The sequence below is a fragment of the Triticum aestivum genome, chromosome 2D (genome assembly GCF_018294505.1).
Source record: "Triticum aestivum cultivar Chinese Spring chromosome 2D, IWGSC CS RefSeq v2.1, whole genome shotgun sequence".
NCBI lineage: Eukaryota > Viridiplantae > Streptophyta > Magnoliopsida > Poales > Poaceae > Triticum > Triticum aestivum.
Window position 1 is genome coordinate 432,617,502 of NC_057799.1, and position 13,658 is coordinate 432,631,159.

The following is a 13,658-nucleotide window of genomic DNA, read 5'->3' on the forward strand; positions in this document are numbered from 1 at the left end:
GGGTTGTCGTCTCGGTCATGTCTGCATGTCTCCCGAACCCGTAGGGTATACACACTTAAGGTTCGGTGACGCTAGGGTTATAGAGATATTAGTATGCGGTAACCCGAAAGTTGTTCGGAGTCCCGGATGAGATCCCGGACGTCACGAGGAGTTCCGGAATGGTCCGGAGGTAAAGATTATATATGGGAAGTCTTATTTTGGTCGCCGGAAAAGTTTCGCACTTTATCGGTATTGTACCGGGAGTGCCGAAAGGGGTCCGGGGGTCCACCAAGGGGGTCCACCAGCCCCGGGGGGCCACATGGGCTGTAGGGGGTGCGCCTTGGCCTATATGGGCCAAGGGCACCAGCCCCAAGAGGCCCATGCGCCAAGAGATAAGGAAAAGGGAGAGTCCTAAAGGGGGAAGGCACCTCCGAGGTGCCTTGGGGGGGAAGGACTCCTCCCTGGCCGCACCCTTCCTTGGAGGAAGGGCCAAGGCTGCGCCCCCCTCTCCCTTGGCCCTATATATAGTGGGGGGAAGGGAGGGCAGCAAAACCTAAGCCCTGGCGCCTCCCTCTCCCTCCCGTGACACATCCCCCTCCTCCCACAGCGCTTGGCGAAGCCCTGTTGGAATCCCGCTACTTCCACCACCACGCCGTCGTGCTGCTGGATCTCCATCAACCTCTCCTCCCCCCTTGCTGGATCAAGAAGGAGGAGACGTCGCTGCTCCGTACGTGTGTTGAACACGGAGGTGCCGTCGGTTCGGCGCTAGGATCATCGGTGATTTGGATCACGACGAGTACGACTCCATCAACCCCGTTCTCTTGAACGCTTCCGCTCGCGATCTACAAGGGTATGTAGATGCACTCCTTCCCACTTGTTGCTAGTAAACTCCATAGATTGATCTTGGTGATGCGTAGAAAATTTTGAATTTCTGCTACGTTCCCCAACAATGACAACGTGTTGGTAGTAGTGAGGATTGTCAACATGAGATGCAAATAGAAGCCAAAGTCAAAACATTGAAAATACACTAGAAGACCATTTTCTTGGTCTCTATTTGTTCGACCGGTGTCTTCTTCTTCTTCTTCGACAATTTCAAGAACTTTAATAATCGGCTTGAACATGGCAACAACTCTTAAGTGTTTTAGCATGAGAACCCCGATGAGTGCCCCCGGGTCGTTGTAGGCATTGCTCTTGATTCAAACCTGTTCCCGTTGTAAGTTGCCTGCACCCTAAAGCCTTGCTCATTTTCTTCAAGATTTACATCTCTAATCATGTCCCTTTGCTTGGAAGAACGAACCACAACATTTAACATGGTAGAAATCATACTGAAGAAATTACTAACCCCTTCGTGCTTTCTTACAACAGCCACAACAACTAACTGAACTTGGTGAGCAAAGCAATGAGCATAATAAGTTGTGCTACTTTCTCTCATCATCAATGATTTGAAACCATTGAACTCACCTCGCATGTTGCTAGCACCATCATACCCTTGTCCTCTAACTTTGTTGTAACTCAACTTATATTTGTCGTATTAAAGTCACCTCCCATAATCATCAAACCATTCAGGATTGAACCTTCTCCTCTTAGCCAAAACTTGAATATGAAAAATCGATATCTCTTGGCTAACAAGGCCCATTAACCAAGTACTCTCTTCGTACCATATCTTTCAAAATTGTATGAGAATGTTTACAATTTCCTCTTATCTGGATCATATTGAAGCTCCTCCTCCCAATTCATGCCTTATGGAGCATTGTGATGATACCTTTATTTTCAGAAGAAACTTGTCCATATTATCTGCATTTAACAAACAAATTTACAAATGAGAACTCATAACTGAGTTCAAGAAAGTTTCGAGGGATTTGAAAAAGTTTCAAGAATTTGAAAAAAGTTCACGCACTCAAAAAATATTTGTGGATTTTATTTTATTTTGTATGTGAAAAAGTCCACAGATTTTTAAAAATTCACAAATTAAAGAAAGTTCACACATTTTGGAAAAATAGTTTGCGAAAAGGGCAAAAGAACCTAAATAGAAAACCCCCAAACTATCAAAAGCTTCTAGAAGCTTCCTAAAACCGGCTGGAATCTTCCAGAAGCTTCACAAAATTGGTTGGGAAAGGTTCCGAAAAAGCACACAACGACCGCTTTACGTGGGTTGGCCCATTCACGAGCGGCCGTGCATTGCGGGAATGAAACAAAATTGTTGCCACGAAAGAGAGAAAATAAATAAATGGGTCGAGCGCAAGGTGGAGAGGGGTTGTACGCTGGTTTGTCAAATGGATTGTAACAATCACAGAAGGTGCTAAATAGGGTTTGGGACAACAGTGCACGAACGAACAACTTGAAACCCACTACTGAACCCACTCAATTCTAGGGAGCAACTAACTAAAGGTTACCCCTTGTCGGGTTCCTGCAAGGGTAACTTTTTTGGCATGAGAGCGTGCCAAGTGGTGCGCCCAGCCGTCGCCACATGCCGCATGCTGGGCACTTCATATGGATTTTCATTTTTTGTTTTTCCGTACGCATTTTCGGGTTTTAGATGTTTTTTTAACCTTCCCTTATTTGCGAAGCATAATTGTGCTTCTCATGAAGGCACAAATTCACTTCCGCGAGCTCGTGAAAGCACCTATTTGCTTCCGTCAGAAGCACAACATTTCCTTTCACGATAAACATAGTTATGCTTCTCGGAAAGGAAATGAAAAATCCAACTAGGTTTATCGTGCTTCCCGTGAATAAAAAGAAAAGCACAACATGTGCTTCTACGAGAAGCACAACTTGCACTTCAAAAGAAGATTTGAAAGCCGCACAGTGCTTCCAGGCTTCGTTGTTTTCTTCCTTTTTTTCAATTTCTGTTTTTTTTCTTTTTCTTCTGATTTTTTCATTTCTTTTTCTAGGTTTTCTGATTTTTTTCTCTCTCATTTTTTTATCAAAAACTATTAACATAGATCTACTCTACTCCCTCCGCTCCATAATGTAAGACATTTTTTGACACTAAATGTCTTACATTGGGACGGAGGGAGTAGTTTTGAAGATCTCGAAATGAGAAATCCAATAGTGAAAATAGTTTAGAAGATAAAAACATTTTGAATAAATGAATTAAAAAAGGAAAAAACTTCCAAGTTATAACAAGTGACACAGTAAGAACCTAAGAAGGTAGGGAGTGGCCTTTGCGAGGGTTAACTCTTAGTGATTTTTCTCTATTTAACACAGAGAGCGTCAAATACGAGAGACCACATTTACCCCGCAAAAAAAAAAACACATTTGTTTTTTGAGCAACTATAGGGAAGACCGCATGCTGCTGGGTCGATAAGGATTTGGTCAAAAACATGGGTGCCCATTGAGCCCATCCAGGTCTCTAAGCCCACCCAGAGCTTACAGAAAATTTCACTGGAAGTCAAATAGAAGCCCATCTCCTGACCCTAAAGGTACCCCAAGCGCGGGAAACCCAAATCCTCTCACAGCCTCCTTCCCCAAAATCCCCCATTCCTCCACGGCTCCGCCTTCTCCTCCCCTCCCCAAACCCAAAACCCTAGAACCTTCTCCATTCCGCTCCCTCGCGGAGCTTGGCCACCATGAGCGCTCCCATGGAGATCTCCTTCGACCCCCACCCTTCTCATCCCGCGCTGCCCGCCTTCCCCTCCAGCCCACCCCTGGAGCCCGCAGCCGCCGCCACCCCTCCCGCGGTCTCGTCCTCGCCGCAGCCGACGGCGGAGGCCGTAGTCGCGCCCACCCCGCCAGACGACAAGGTCCTCGTCTCAGGTAGGCGCCGCGACGCGCACGCATTTCTGGCCTCGCCCTAGCGGCGCGTGATTAAACCGTGCTCTGCGAATGCCCGATTTGGTTTCCCCGGGGTTTATTTTTTCCTTTTGTGCTTGCAGTTGAGGTGCTGCTGCACGCCACGAGTACGGCCCGCGCCGAGGACGTCCGAGTAGCGGTCGAGAGGTCGGTGCTGTTCGGGTTAAACTTTGTTTCGAGCTTATTTTACTGTTGTTGAATGCTTGATGACACGTGGATGCATGAGCTGCTAAATGCGGGTTGGATTAGATGTAGTTTGGCACTGGAAAAGTGGAAATGTGCCATGATTGTAGGGAACGTGATTAACAATCATCCTGTGATTTAGCAGTGGAGTTTGCTGAGTATGTTGTAGTAGGAAATAACAGACATGTTTGTTTCATAATCGCTGATGGTGCAGCATATTGGAGATTGACGTGGCAACTAGCAAGGTTAGGAGTACTAAATTGTTTGTAATAGGCAATCAGGCATTGCAGGGTGATTGGTATTTTAGAGAAAAATACAAGCTAACTTTTAAGTTTTACAACAGATTAGCCATTAGGTGGGGATTTCTGCTGTGTAACATGGATATAAGCCGATCATTTAAAAAATGACTGTGTTCACCATTTGCTTGTACAAATGATGGAGAAAGCTGTAAATGAAGTTAAAAAAATCCTATCATCTGTAGTGTTCTGTTCAGAAAAGATCACTGGAAACACAGATATAAGCCAATCATTCCAAAACAATATCGCGTTCAACTGTTTATCATTGCTTATTGAGAGGCTGGATAGCTCACCAAATCATTCCAGAAATCTTATCATCACTTTCTTTCATATTAAAGTGCTGATCAGATCTGAGGCCATGGAATTGACAGAGTTTCTTGTAGACAGCTTATTGGTTTAAGCTCATAGCATATATATCTTGCACGGTTATCTTCTCTCGCAGGACATTAATGTTTGTTATTGCTCATACTTAACATTTACAAGTTGTTCTCTTATCAGGATGTTAGAATCTCGAAGTTTAAGCTATGTTGATGGTCCTGTTCAGATACCTCCAGACAATTCTTTTCTTCTTGAACATGTCAAAAGGATCCAAATAAGTGACACTGGTATGATGTTTCACTTAGGCTGGAAAGTGTGCTTTCTTGATCTCAGTTATCTATGTACCTCTTCCTGAATGCCCGCTTTTCATGTAGATGAGTTGATTGAGAACCACAAAATCCTGTTGTTTTGGCAAGTCAAACCTGTCGTTCATGTATTCCAGGTATGCATCTAAACGTTTTCTGCTTAAATCACTTAAATCTTTGTTGCCTAAATCTCTTGTAGTTCCTTTTAAAACACAGATGGTCTTTGGGTATGTTTACATGCTATTGCCGGCTATCTTTCTTCTTTGATCAATTGCCTGTTGGAATTGTTACATCATAAGATATCTTTGTAATGCTGCTGAGGTACTGGTGTTTTGTTGTTTTCACTTAAAATTTCACATTTGTTTTCTCTTGAAACAACCGGAGTGATTTTCTAAATTAGACTACCGACCTCTTTCCAAGAGATAGATTACTTCATGTCATGTTCTAAGTGAACATTTGGTTCAAATTTATCATACACCTCAAGGCTCAAGCTGATCTGGTTATCTTGCAGTTGAATGAGGATGGTCCAGGTGAAGAACCAAGTGAAGATGACACACTCTCTAGCTTCAATGAGTGGGCGCTACCTGCCAAAGAATTTGATGGATTATGGGAAAGGTTTGGTTTGATCTCATTATCCTTTACCAGTTACAATTTCTGTGTTTTTTATTCTGCTGGTGATGTCGTATGTGCTTGCAGCTTACTATATGAAGTGGGTCTCAAGCAGAGGTTGCTGAGATATGCTGCTAGTGCTTTGCTATTTACTGAAAGAGGTGTAGATCCATGCCTTGTTTCATGGAACAGGTAAGCATCTTTCACATCATTAAGCACTTGGAGGCTTCACATGTCATCAGCAGTAGCATATTTTGGTTTTACTTTCCACAATAAAGTTAGTCATTATTGCCATGGAACTTTAGGGTACCTTTTTGTGTAGTTGGGTTTGCAGTTAGCTTCTGAAACCTTTTAATGACGTTCATGAGTACTTCCTCTGTAAAGAAATATAAGAGCGTTGAGATCACTTTACAGAGGGAGTACTTCCTGAAATTGTATCTGGACAGTGGACCATTGTCTGCTTCCTCTTCTTCAGTTTTTCCTTGAGTCTATTGGTGGATATTGTTTGTTGGGATAGTTAATCAAGGTGAATGTGTAGAATACTGCAAAAAAGTATTGCAGCTTAATTGTCAAGGGATACTCATTGGATGCAAAAGCCTGAGCTTCGTGAAACTGAACTACTTGCCTTCTAATACCCATGCAAATGTGCAACAACCACAACAACAACAACATAGCCTTTAGTCCCAAACAAGTTGGGGTAGGCTAGAGCTTGAAACCCATGCAAATGTGCACTTTCAGTTATATAAATTATTCTCTAGGATTATATGATTTATTTTGTTTTGTATTGTTTATGTACTTTTTTACATACCATTGCAGGATTGTACTTTTGCATGGTCCACCTGGAACAGGAAAGACTTCATTGTGTAAAGCACTAGCTCAGAAGCTTTCTATTCGCTTCAATTCAAGGTTCTTGCTTAATGATATTTATGACTAATGTTTTACTCCCTCCATCCCATAATGCAAGACGTTTTTTGACACGTCTTAAAATTATGGGATGGAGGGAGTGATAAATTATGTGTTATTAATTACTGTCTCTTTTTCACCAGGTACTCTATGTGCCAACTAATTGAAGTCAATGCCCATTCATTGTTCAGCAAGTGGTTTTCTGAAAGTGGCAAACTGGTATGCCTTTTTGTGCTTATATCAATAATATTATTATGTATAAGTTCATGCTGGAATCACATCATCAGCTCGTGGTAATTGAGTTTTGTTATGTTTTTGCACCCTTTTGCACGATGTGGACAATTCACCATCATATGATACATTTTGTAGTATGTACTTAGTTTAGCCCACTAAAATTGTCCATTGGAGATACATCTTCATTTCCGTCTTACAATGTACATACTATAATTTGACCTTTTCAGGTAGCCAAACTTTTCCAGAAGATTCAGGAGATGGTTGAGGAAGAAAGCAACCTGGTATTTGTATTGATCGGTATGTTCATGACAAAACTGGTGAAATAACTAGATGTTCAATCTCTGTATGATCTGACTAGCTCAATCCATGCCTTGTTCATCTTATCTATGCGTTGTTAAACGGACTTCTCATTCCATTGTGTTTTTTACTTTCAGAAATGCCTCGGTACTAATGAATAATGAACCCCATTGAGCTACATGACATATGGGTGGATAGTAATATAGCAAATGATTTTGTCCTTTGTGTGAATAGAGAGAACATAGATCATAAAATGTTTTTAAAATTGAAACCAACACAATATAATTCTCTAGGCATTATCTCCTAGTTGCAGACTAGCGAAATGCATTATGGCACTCCTATAGAATTTTAACTTAACTTTTAGATTTTAGATAAATTTGATTTGCAGCATGCTGTATTTGAACCCTTAATGTTATCTCATTTATGCATTTTAACACGTGATATTGCAGATGAAGTTGAAAGCCTTGCTGCTGCCAGACAGGCTGCCATATCTGGCTCTGAGCCTTCAGACTCCATTAGGGTATAGTTTTCATCAGTTTTCCTTTGCCATATACCTTTTATCAGGTAATGTTTACACTGTCTTCTTTCACTCTGTAATGTTCAGGTGGTAAATGCCTTGCTAACACAAATGGACAAACTGAAGGCTTGGCCAAATGTTATCATTTTGACGACATCAAATATCACCACAGCTATCGGTATTGATTTTCCGCCTTTTGAGTTTTTTTCCTTTTATGACCTGAATAGCCCATCATGCCATTTTGTGTGCATAGTTGCCATAGTTTTTGCATGATTATCTGCGCGTTTGGAACAACGGTGCTGTATATGATCAACATCTGGACAAATTTGGACATTTAGTATGTGTTTTAGTTGGTCAAGTGAATCAACACAGTGAGGGGAAGATCAATTGCATAATAAGCATGTTTATGTTTGTGGAGCTGTCTATGTTTATAACATCACTTTTCCTACTTTTCTGAAGTAACTAATGCTACATTATTGATACATTTGAATTTAGATAATCTTGTTGCCATCGACAATGAGATATCAACTGTGCTCAGTACTGATGTCTCTTGGGCTAATAAAATTGTGTAATTGCAGACATTCATTCTATTTTCGATGGCTGTTAAGGAGAACAGCCTGTAGCTTTCTTAAACATCATGTAGACATGTATTGAGTCCTAAAATCAATAAATTCTAACTTGTATGTGGTTTGCAGATATTGCATTTGTTGACAGGGCAGACATCAAGGCATACGTCGGACCCCCTACTCTTCAAGCACGCTATGAGATTTTGAGATCATGCATAGATGAACTCTTCCGAGTAGGAATTCTTACATATCCTCAGGTATTTGTTCCTTTTTGCCAACTTGGTTGCTGTAATGCTGCCTTTTTTTTAATTAAACATCACTGTGAAGGTTGTTCGGGACTGCTTTGCTCATGGGGCACTTTCTCTAAGCAAACCTGGATTTGGGACCTCAAACGATGCGTTTATGAACTTCTGTATAGAATTTCTAGCTTGCAATCTTTAAATGATTATTCCTCTCCAAATACAGGGCGGTGATCTGCCTTGCATTCTGAGCTATTCAACCCTGAAAGAGAAGTTGCACGGTCCTGAGGCTGCAGAACCCCATACACTTCATCTCTCCAACTTACTGCATGAAGGTGCAGAACTGTGCGACGTAAGTGATGAAGTTTACAGTTGCCTTACCTTTTCATTGCTGTAGATTAAGCGATCTGCTGTAACCCACACCAACATGCTGCTTATGGTGGTGATGTTTTTTCCATTCTCCCACAGGGATTGAGCGGAAGATCATTGAGAAAACTTCCTTTCCTGGCACACGCTTCTGTTCCCAACCCTTCGTGCTGTGACGCTGCTTCTTTCATGCACACGCTGATTCAAACCGCGCGGAGAGAGCTCTTGGAATCACGCGGATGATTCCTCGCGTATTGCTTGGAGGAGCAAATGGCTAACGGTCGGATACGAGTACCTTGCCGCTGATATGATGCATAGTTTGAGCTAATTCGAAGTCTGTTGTTCTGAGATACAAGCAAATCCATTCCATTTCTAGGTCTAGAGAAGTAGGAACTCCAGGATATAGGTGCCGTTGCTGTTGCATTACTTTTGGTTCTCCTGTAAATTGTTACGGTAGGATGCACTACACCTCGAGGGACGCCGCATTATTACCTACATACATGAAGTTTCTCTTGCGGGGATTTACCTACATGAATGCCATACTTCGGTGACTTGATCAGATCTGTTTCCGGTCATTGGAACTTGAAATGGATAGCGTTGTGTACCTTATTAGCTTTGTTTCTGTTATTGCGGTTTTGCATGATATGTGCAGGATGTAAATCAAAGTTGGCTGGACTGTTTGGCCTGGCCTCAGCCCTTCAGGCTAACTCTCTTCAGTCCCGCTGAAAGAGTGCCAAGGTATATGACCGTGCATTCCTGTGATAGGAATAGCCAAGAGAGTTTATTCTTCTGTACTGGTGCCAAGGGAGGTTAGTGCATTGAACCTTCATTAACCAAAAGTTTCGCCTATCAATTCAAGCATCCAGCAGAAAAAAAGAGAGATACAAGTTAATTCAAGACTCAGACCATAAACTGTGACTCTCAGCAACTTGATGGCGTGCGTAGGCTACAGGGAGTGAATGTACATGAAGGAAATAAGAGCCATGACAATGTTTATATAAAATTTGCAGGCGCACAGGCCATCTTCAGGTTAGAACCTTGGATTTCACCTGTGCTGGTCTGGTTGGGACATACTACGTTGCAGGATAAAGAGCTGGGAATGCTTGCCCCTGAACCGGTGCAGCAGGATACCCCGTGCTACCAACCGAAACGATAACGGTGTCGAGTTGTAGTTGAAACTTTTAGTGACAAAATTGAATAGTGTGGCACAACTAAAGGGCATGGAACAGCTGGTGTGTTTTGATTTAGTTATTCCCGAGTTCTACATGCGAAAAGACCGCTAATATAACTACATCATATAATGATTTTTTTAAACTTATATAATGATTTTATTAAATAATAATAATAAGTGTTGAATCATGATTCTAGCTCCGTTCCTGCCAAGCGTGCAACTTAGATAATGATCTAGCAGAGCATATATGCAACCACCATGTCACAATGTAGTTTTCTTTGAAATATCTTCAAACAGCTGAACTATTTCACATGTATTTTGTTTGATGACTACCATGCTTTTGATTTTGAATATTACCAAATTATGTTCAAACTATTGCTGTAGAATTTATATAGTTTGTGTATAATATAGAGGAGAAAGAGACAAAAATGAAGTAACAGGGGGACAGGATTTGGGAGCTATAGCTCGAGTACCATACAAAATCTGACAGTGACATGCATAGCAATTCAGAAGACCAGATTCCCTTTCCAAAGAAAAGAGGACCCGATTCCGGTTACATGGGAGTGACAACCACGAATAAGAACTGAGAATAAACTTTCAATGCATGCCGTTTAAATTTAAGGTAGACAGCTATCCCCTCTGCAACACAAGGTGTTTTGCCTTGCTACAAAGTATCGTGGGAAGAATAATCCTCGTGGGTTTCTCAATTATTTCTGAAATATATAATTGCCGATCTAACGCTGTACGGAAAAAATAGCACTCAAAAGTTGGGACCTGTAAACCAGTCCTCCAAAAGAATCGATTCTGCAGGCGTGCATCAGGTATCTAATCCAGATTAGCGATCACTGCATCAGTAACTTCCTGGGTGGTGCTGGTGCCGCCCAGATCCTTTGTTCTGTACTTGCCGTCTGCAATGACCCGCTTCACCGCAGTTTCCAGACGGTCAGCGAACGACGGGAACTGCAAATGCCTCAACATCATCGCGGACGACAGGAGCAGGGCGACAGGGTTTGCTTTCTGCTGCTCTACAAGATTGTCATTTCCCACATTTCCTGCAGAAGCACCTTGCTCGAAGATGGCATGATCCTGACCCACATTACCTGCACCACAAATGGATCAATATAAACCTCAAACTTATGTTGGCTTACAAGAATAAACCTATATGTAGTTCATATAGATAAAAAAGGGGGTGTTAAGTTAAAATTTATTAATTATTCCAAAAGAGCGGATGAGGGTCAAAATCATGTGCGACTACAACACACTAGGCATGTCGCACTAGTCGCCCCCCAGCAAAGTTTTCAAGAATACCAGGAAGGAAGTGTTAACCAGCATTTCTCGCAATCGCCTAATTTAATCCAATTAACCACTCGTAGTATGAACTGACCACAGAAACAAAGTATGCTGAAATCTTACCTCCTGGCATGACACCTGTTCCTCCAACAAGACCTGCAGCTGTGTTGGCAACCAAATTGCCGTAAAGGTTAGGTGTAACCTATCAAAAGAATGGAAAGATAGAAGTTAGAAAATCCGCAGTAACCCCAAGGAATGGTTTACTTAATAGGAGCACGTGAGAACACCAGGATAATTAGATACATACCATAACATCAAACTGCTCAGGCCTTGAAACAAGTTGCATGCAGCAGTTGTCAACAATGATTTCATTATACTCAATACTTGGATATTTAGCGGCAATCTCACGGCAAGACTCCAAGAACAAACCATCAGCAAGTTTCATGATGTTTGCTTTATGCACTGCTGTGACTTTCTTCCGGTAGTTAAGGTAAGCATACTCGAAGGCATATTTGGCAATCCTCTCAGAGCAAAACTTCGTGATGACCTAAACCCAATCAGTAAGAGTAACAAAAAGGCAACAAAACAGACTTAAAAGGAAAGCACGAGTCGAGCAATTGTTTTCATCGATAATAGTTTTGAGCAAACTCACATCATTTAAGACAGAACTGATAATGGGCTTGCATGGAAACATAAATGCAAGAAAATAACCACATATATGATGAATATTGTGAACATAGACAGGGCACATTTTCGGTGTATCTTGGTCTATTTGAAAATAATGGAAACGAAGCTAACCTCATGATATTCATGTTCTGTTGATATAGCATACACACATGAATGTATAGGTCAATAGACGTCAAGTTCACCCATCTGTTTATTTGGGACGGCAGTACCTACTGGCTATTATTTCCTGGGATAAACACATCCAGAATCCATGATACCAGCCTCACGGCACGTCACATCATGGTTTGACCAAAATAACGACAGTGTATTCTACATAAGGCCCACAGAGTTTTGTATTTATTACACTATTCGAAAATTCAGCAATGAGTTTTGAAGTCAAGTCAAGAGCTAATGCATAATGTCAAATGAATATTACAACTTCTCAACAAACGAGGAAAACAAGGAAATTACTCAAATACAGTCAATACCGCTAAATCATTTACCTGGTAAACACCGACCCAATAGTTCAGTTAAATTGGTTTCTATTCACTAGAAAACCAGCTAAGTTACACTACAAGTTTGGACAATCAAAGCACATGCCAATCACTGGAGCACACAATTCTTGCCAGAATCAGACTGAGGATTTACATGGATTGACCCGCAATTTCAACATTGTGAGGCATCAGGCATGAATTACCGCAATGATCATATAAACTACCAAGCAAACAGTACATTTCCAAAAGCATCTTAGTAATCTATATCATCCTGGTCACAAATTCAGATAACTCAATTTTACACGCATTGTGATTGATAACCAACTGACAGGATCAGTTCATCACAGACAAATCATATATATATATACTCTGACAGTGGCAACTTTGCAATGGAAAACTCTCCTCTTAACCATGTACTAACTAACTAATTATGATATGCCAAATCCACCAATCATATACCATGTACAACAAGAAACGCACATCAGGCGTCAACCAATGAACAGGTGAAGGTCTGAAGGTGAATCATGTAAACAAACAACAGGGAGCGAGCGATCAGGCATACCTTGAGGCTCTCGACGACCCCCGGGACGACCTCGTGCTCTAGGCCCGAGTACTCGCCCTCGGTGTTCTCCCTGATGACGACGATGTCGACGTTCTGGTGCCTGGTGGGCAGGCCGGGGACGTTGGCGCAGTTGACGAGCGATGCGAAGAGGTCGAGCTCCTTGCGGAGCTGCATGTTGAGGGAGGAGACGCCCCCGCCGACGGGGGTGGCGAGGCCGCCCTTGAGGCAGACCTTGTTGCGGCGGATGGACTCGATGACCGCGGGGGGCACGGCGGGCATGTCGCCGTGGACGTCGTAGGACTCGAAGTAGACGGGCGCGTGCATCGCCTCCATGACCTGCTCGACGGCGCCGGTGACGAGGGGCCCGATGCCGTCGCCCGGGATGAGCGTGACGGGGCGCGGGGTGCCGTCGCCCGGGCGGGGCATGTAGGTCACCGTGCGGCGCGCCCCGCCGCCGTGGCCCGGGAGGGGCGGCGCGGAGGAGACCAGGCGGCGGAGGAGCGGGGCGGATCGCCGCGCCATCGGTGGCTGGCTGGGGCTGGGGCTGCGGCGGGGCGATGCGGAATTGCGATCCGGGAGGCGGAGCGCGGGCGACCCGGAAAGGAGGGAGGGAGGGAGGAAGGATTCCAAGACCGAAAGAGGGAGGAGACCGGGGCAGAGGGAGGAGAAAGGGACGGTGGAGATGGGTACTACTTGAGCCGTTTTGCGGTTCGGTCCTTGGAATTGTTGGGGTATTCGCGAACCTTTAAAGCCTCCTCCGCAAGAATGAGGGACACGTCTCTGGCAAGCGGGCCCGTCATCATCAAGGAGGCACGGATACTGTTTTCGGTTGAGAAAATGGTCGACAATGTCGGTGCACAGAAATACGTAC

General features: G+C 43.1%; 2 protein-coding genes across 3 annotated transcripts; one reads left to right on the plus strand and one right to left on the minus strand.

Annotated features, from left to right (window-relative positions):
• The first annotated feature begins 3,413 nt into the window (after positions 1 to 3,413).
• Positions 3,414 to 9,165, plus strand: LOC123053644 (pachytene checkpoint protein 2 homolog). The gene is made up of 14 exons (XM_044477152.1): positions 3,414 to 3,735; positions 3,855 to 3,918; positions 4,749 to 4,855; positions 4,943 to 5,010; positions 5,385 to 5,488; positions 5,570 to 5,674; positions 6,299 to 6,388; positions 6,529 to 6,604; positions 6,847 to 6,916; positions 7,366 to 7,436; positions 7,521 to 7,611; positions 8,129 to 8,256; positions 8,465 to 8,590; positions 8,707 to 9,165. Exons 1-14 carry the CDS (start codon positions 3,549 to 3,551, stop codon positions 8,845 to 8,847), a joined length of 1,428 nt encoding a protein of 475 aa, XP_044333087.1. The 5' UTR covers positions 3,414 to 3,548; the 3' UTR covers positions 8,848 to 9,165.
• A 1,085-nt stretch (positions 9,166 to 10,250) lies between these two features.
• LOC123053645 (isocitrate dehydrogenase [NAD] regulatory subunit 1, mitochondrial) lies at positions 10,251 to 13,461 on the minus strand. 2 transcript variants are annotated; one of them, XM_044477154.1, is made up of 4 exons: positions 12,788 to 13,461; positions 11,373 to 11,600; positions 11,189 to 11,267; positions 10,251 to 10,875 (listed from the first exon to the last, which is right to left on the minus strand). In XM_044477154.1, the coding sequence occupies exons 1-4, from the start codon at positions 13,307 to 13,309 to the stop codon at positions 10,601 to 10,603; spliced, it is 1,104 nt and encodes a 367-aa protein (XP_044333089.1). In that variant the 5' UTR covers positions 13,310 to 13,461; the 3' UTR covers positions 10,251 to 10,600. The 2 variants fall into 2 exon arrangements, with proteins under 2 accessions (XP_044333089.1, XP_044333088.1); XM_044477153.1 differs by having other exon boundaries at positions 11,373 to 11,612; positions 12,788 to 13,458.
• Between the last annotated feature and the right edge of the window lie 197 nt (positions 13,462 to 13,658).

Bases quoted from the DNA above. Each gene is read 5' to 3' on its own strand.
- LOC123053644 (XM_044477152.1), top strand. From the start codon at position 3,549: ATGAGCGCTCCCATGGAGATCTCCTTCGACCCCCACCCTTCTCATCCC. The intron at 3,736-3,854 runs GTAGGCGCCGCG...TTGTGCTTGCAG, and splicing joins CGACAAGGTCCTCGTCTCAG to TTGAGGTGCTGCTGCACGCC. The intron at 8,257-8,464 runs GTATTTGTTCCT...CTCCAAATACAG, and splicing joins GAATTCTTACATATCCTCAG to GGCGGTGATCTGCCTTGCAT.
- LOC123053645 (XM_044477153.1), bottom strand. From the start codon at position 13,309: ATGGCGCGGCGATCCGCCCCGCTCCTCCGCCGCCTGGTCTCCTCCGCG. The intron at 11,613-12,787 runs GTATGCCTGATC...GATTGGGTTTAG, and splicing joins GGGTCGTCGAGAGCCTCAAG to GTCATCACGAAGTTTTGCTC. The intron at 11,268-11,372 runs GTATGTATCTAA...TTCTTTTGATAG, and splicing joins CTGAGCAGTTTGATGTTATG to GTTACACCTAACCTTTACGG.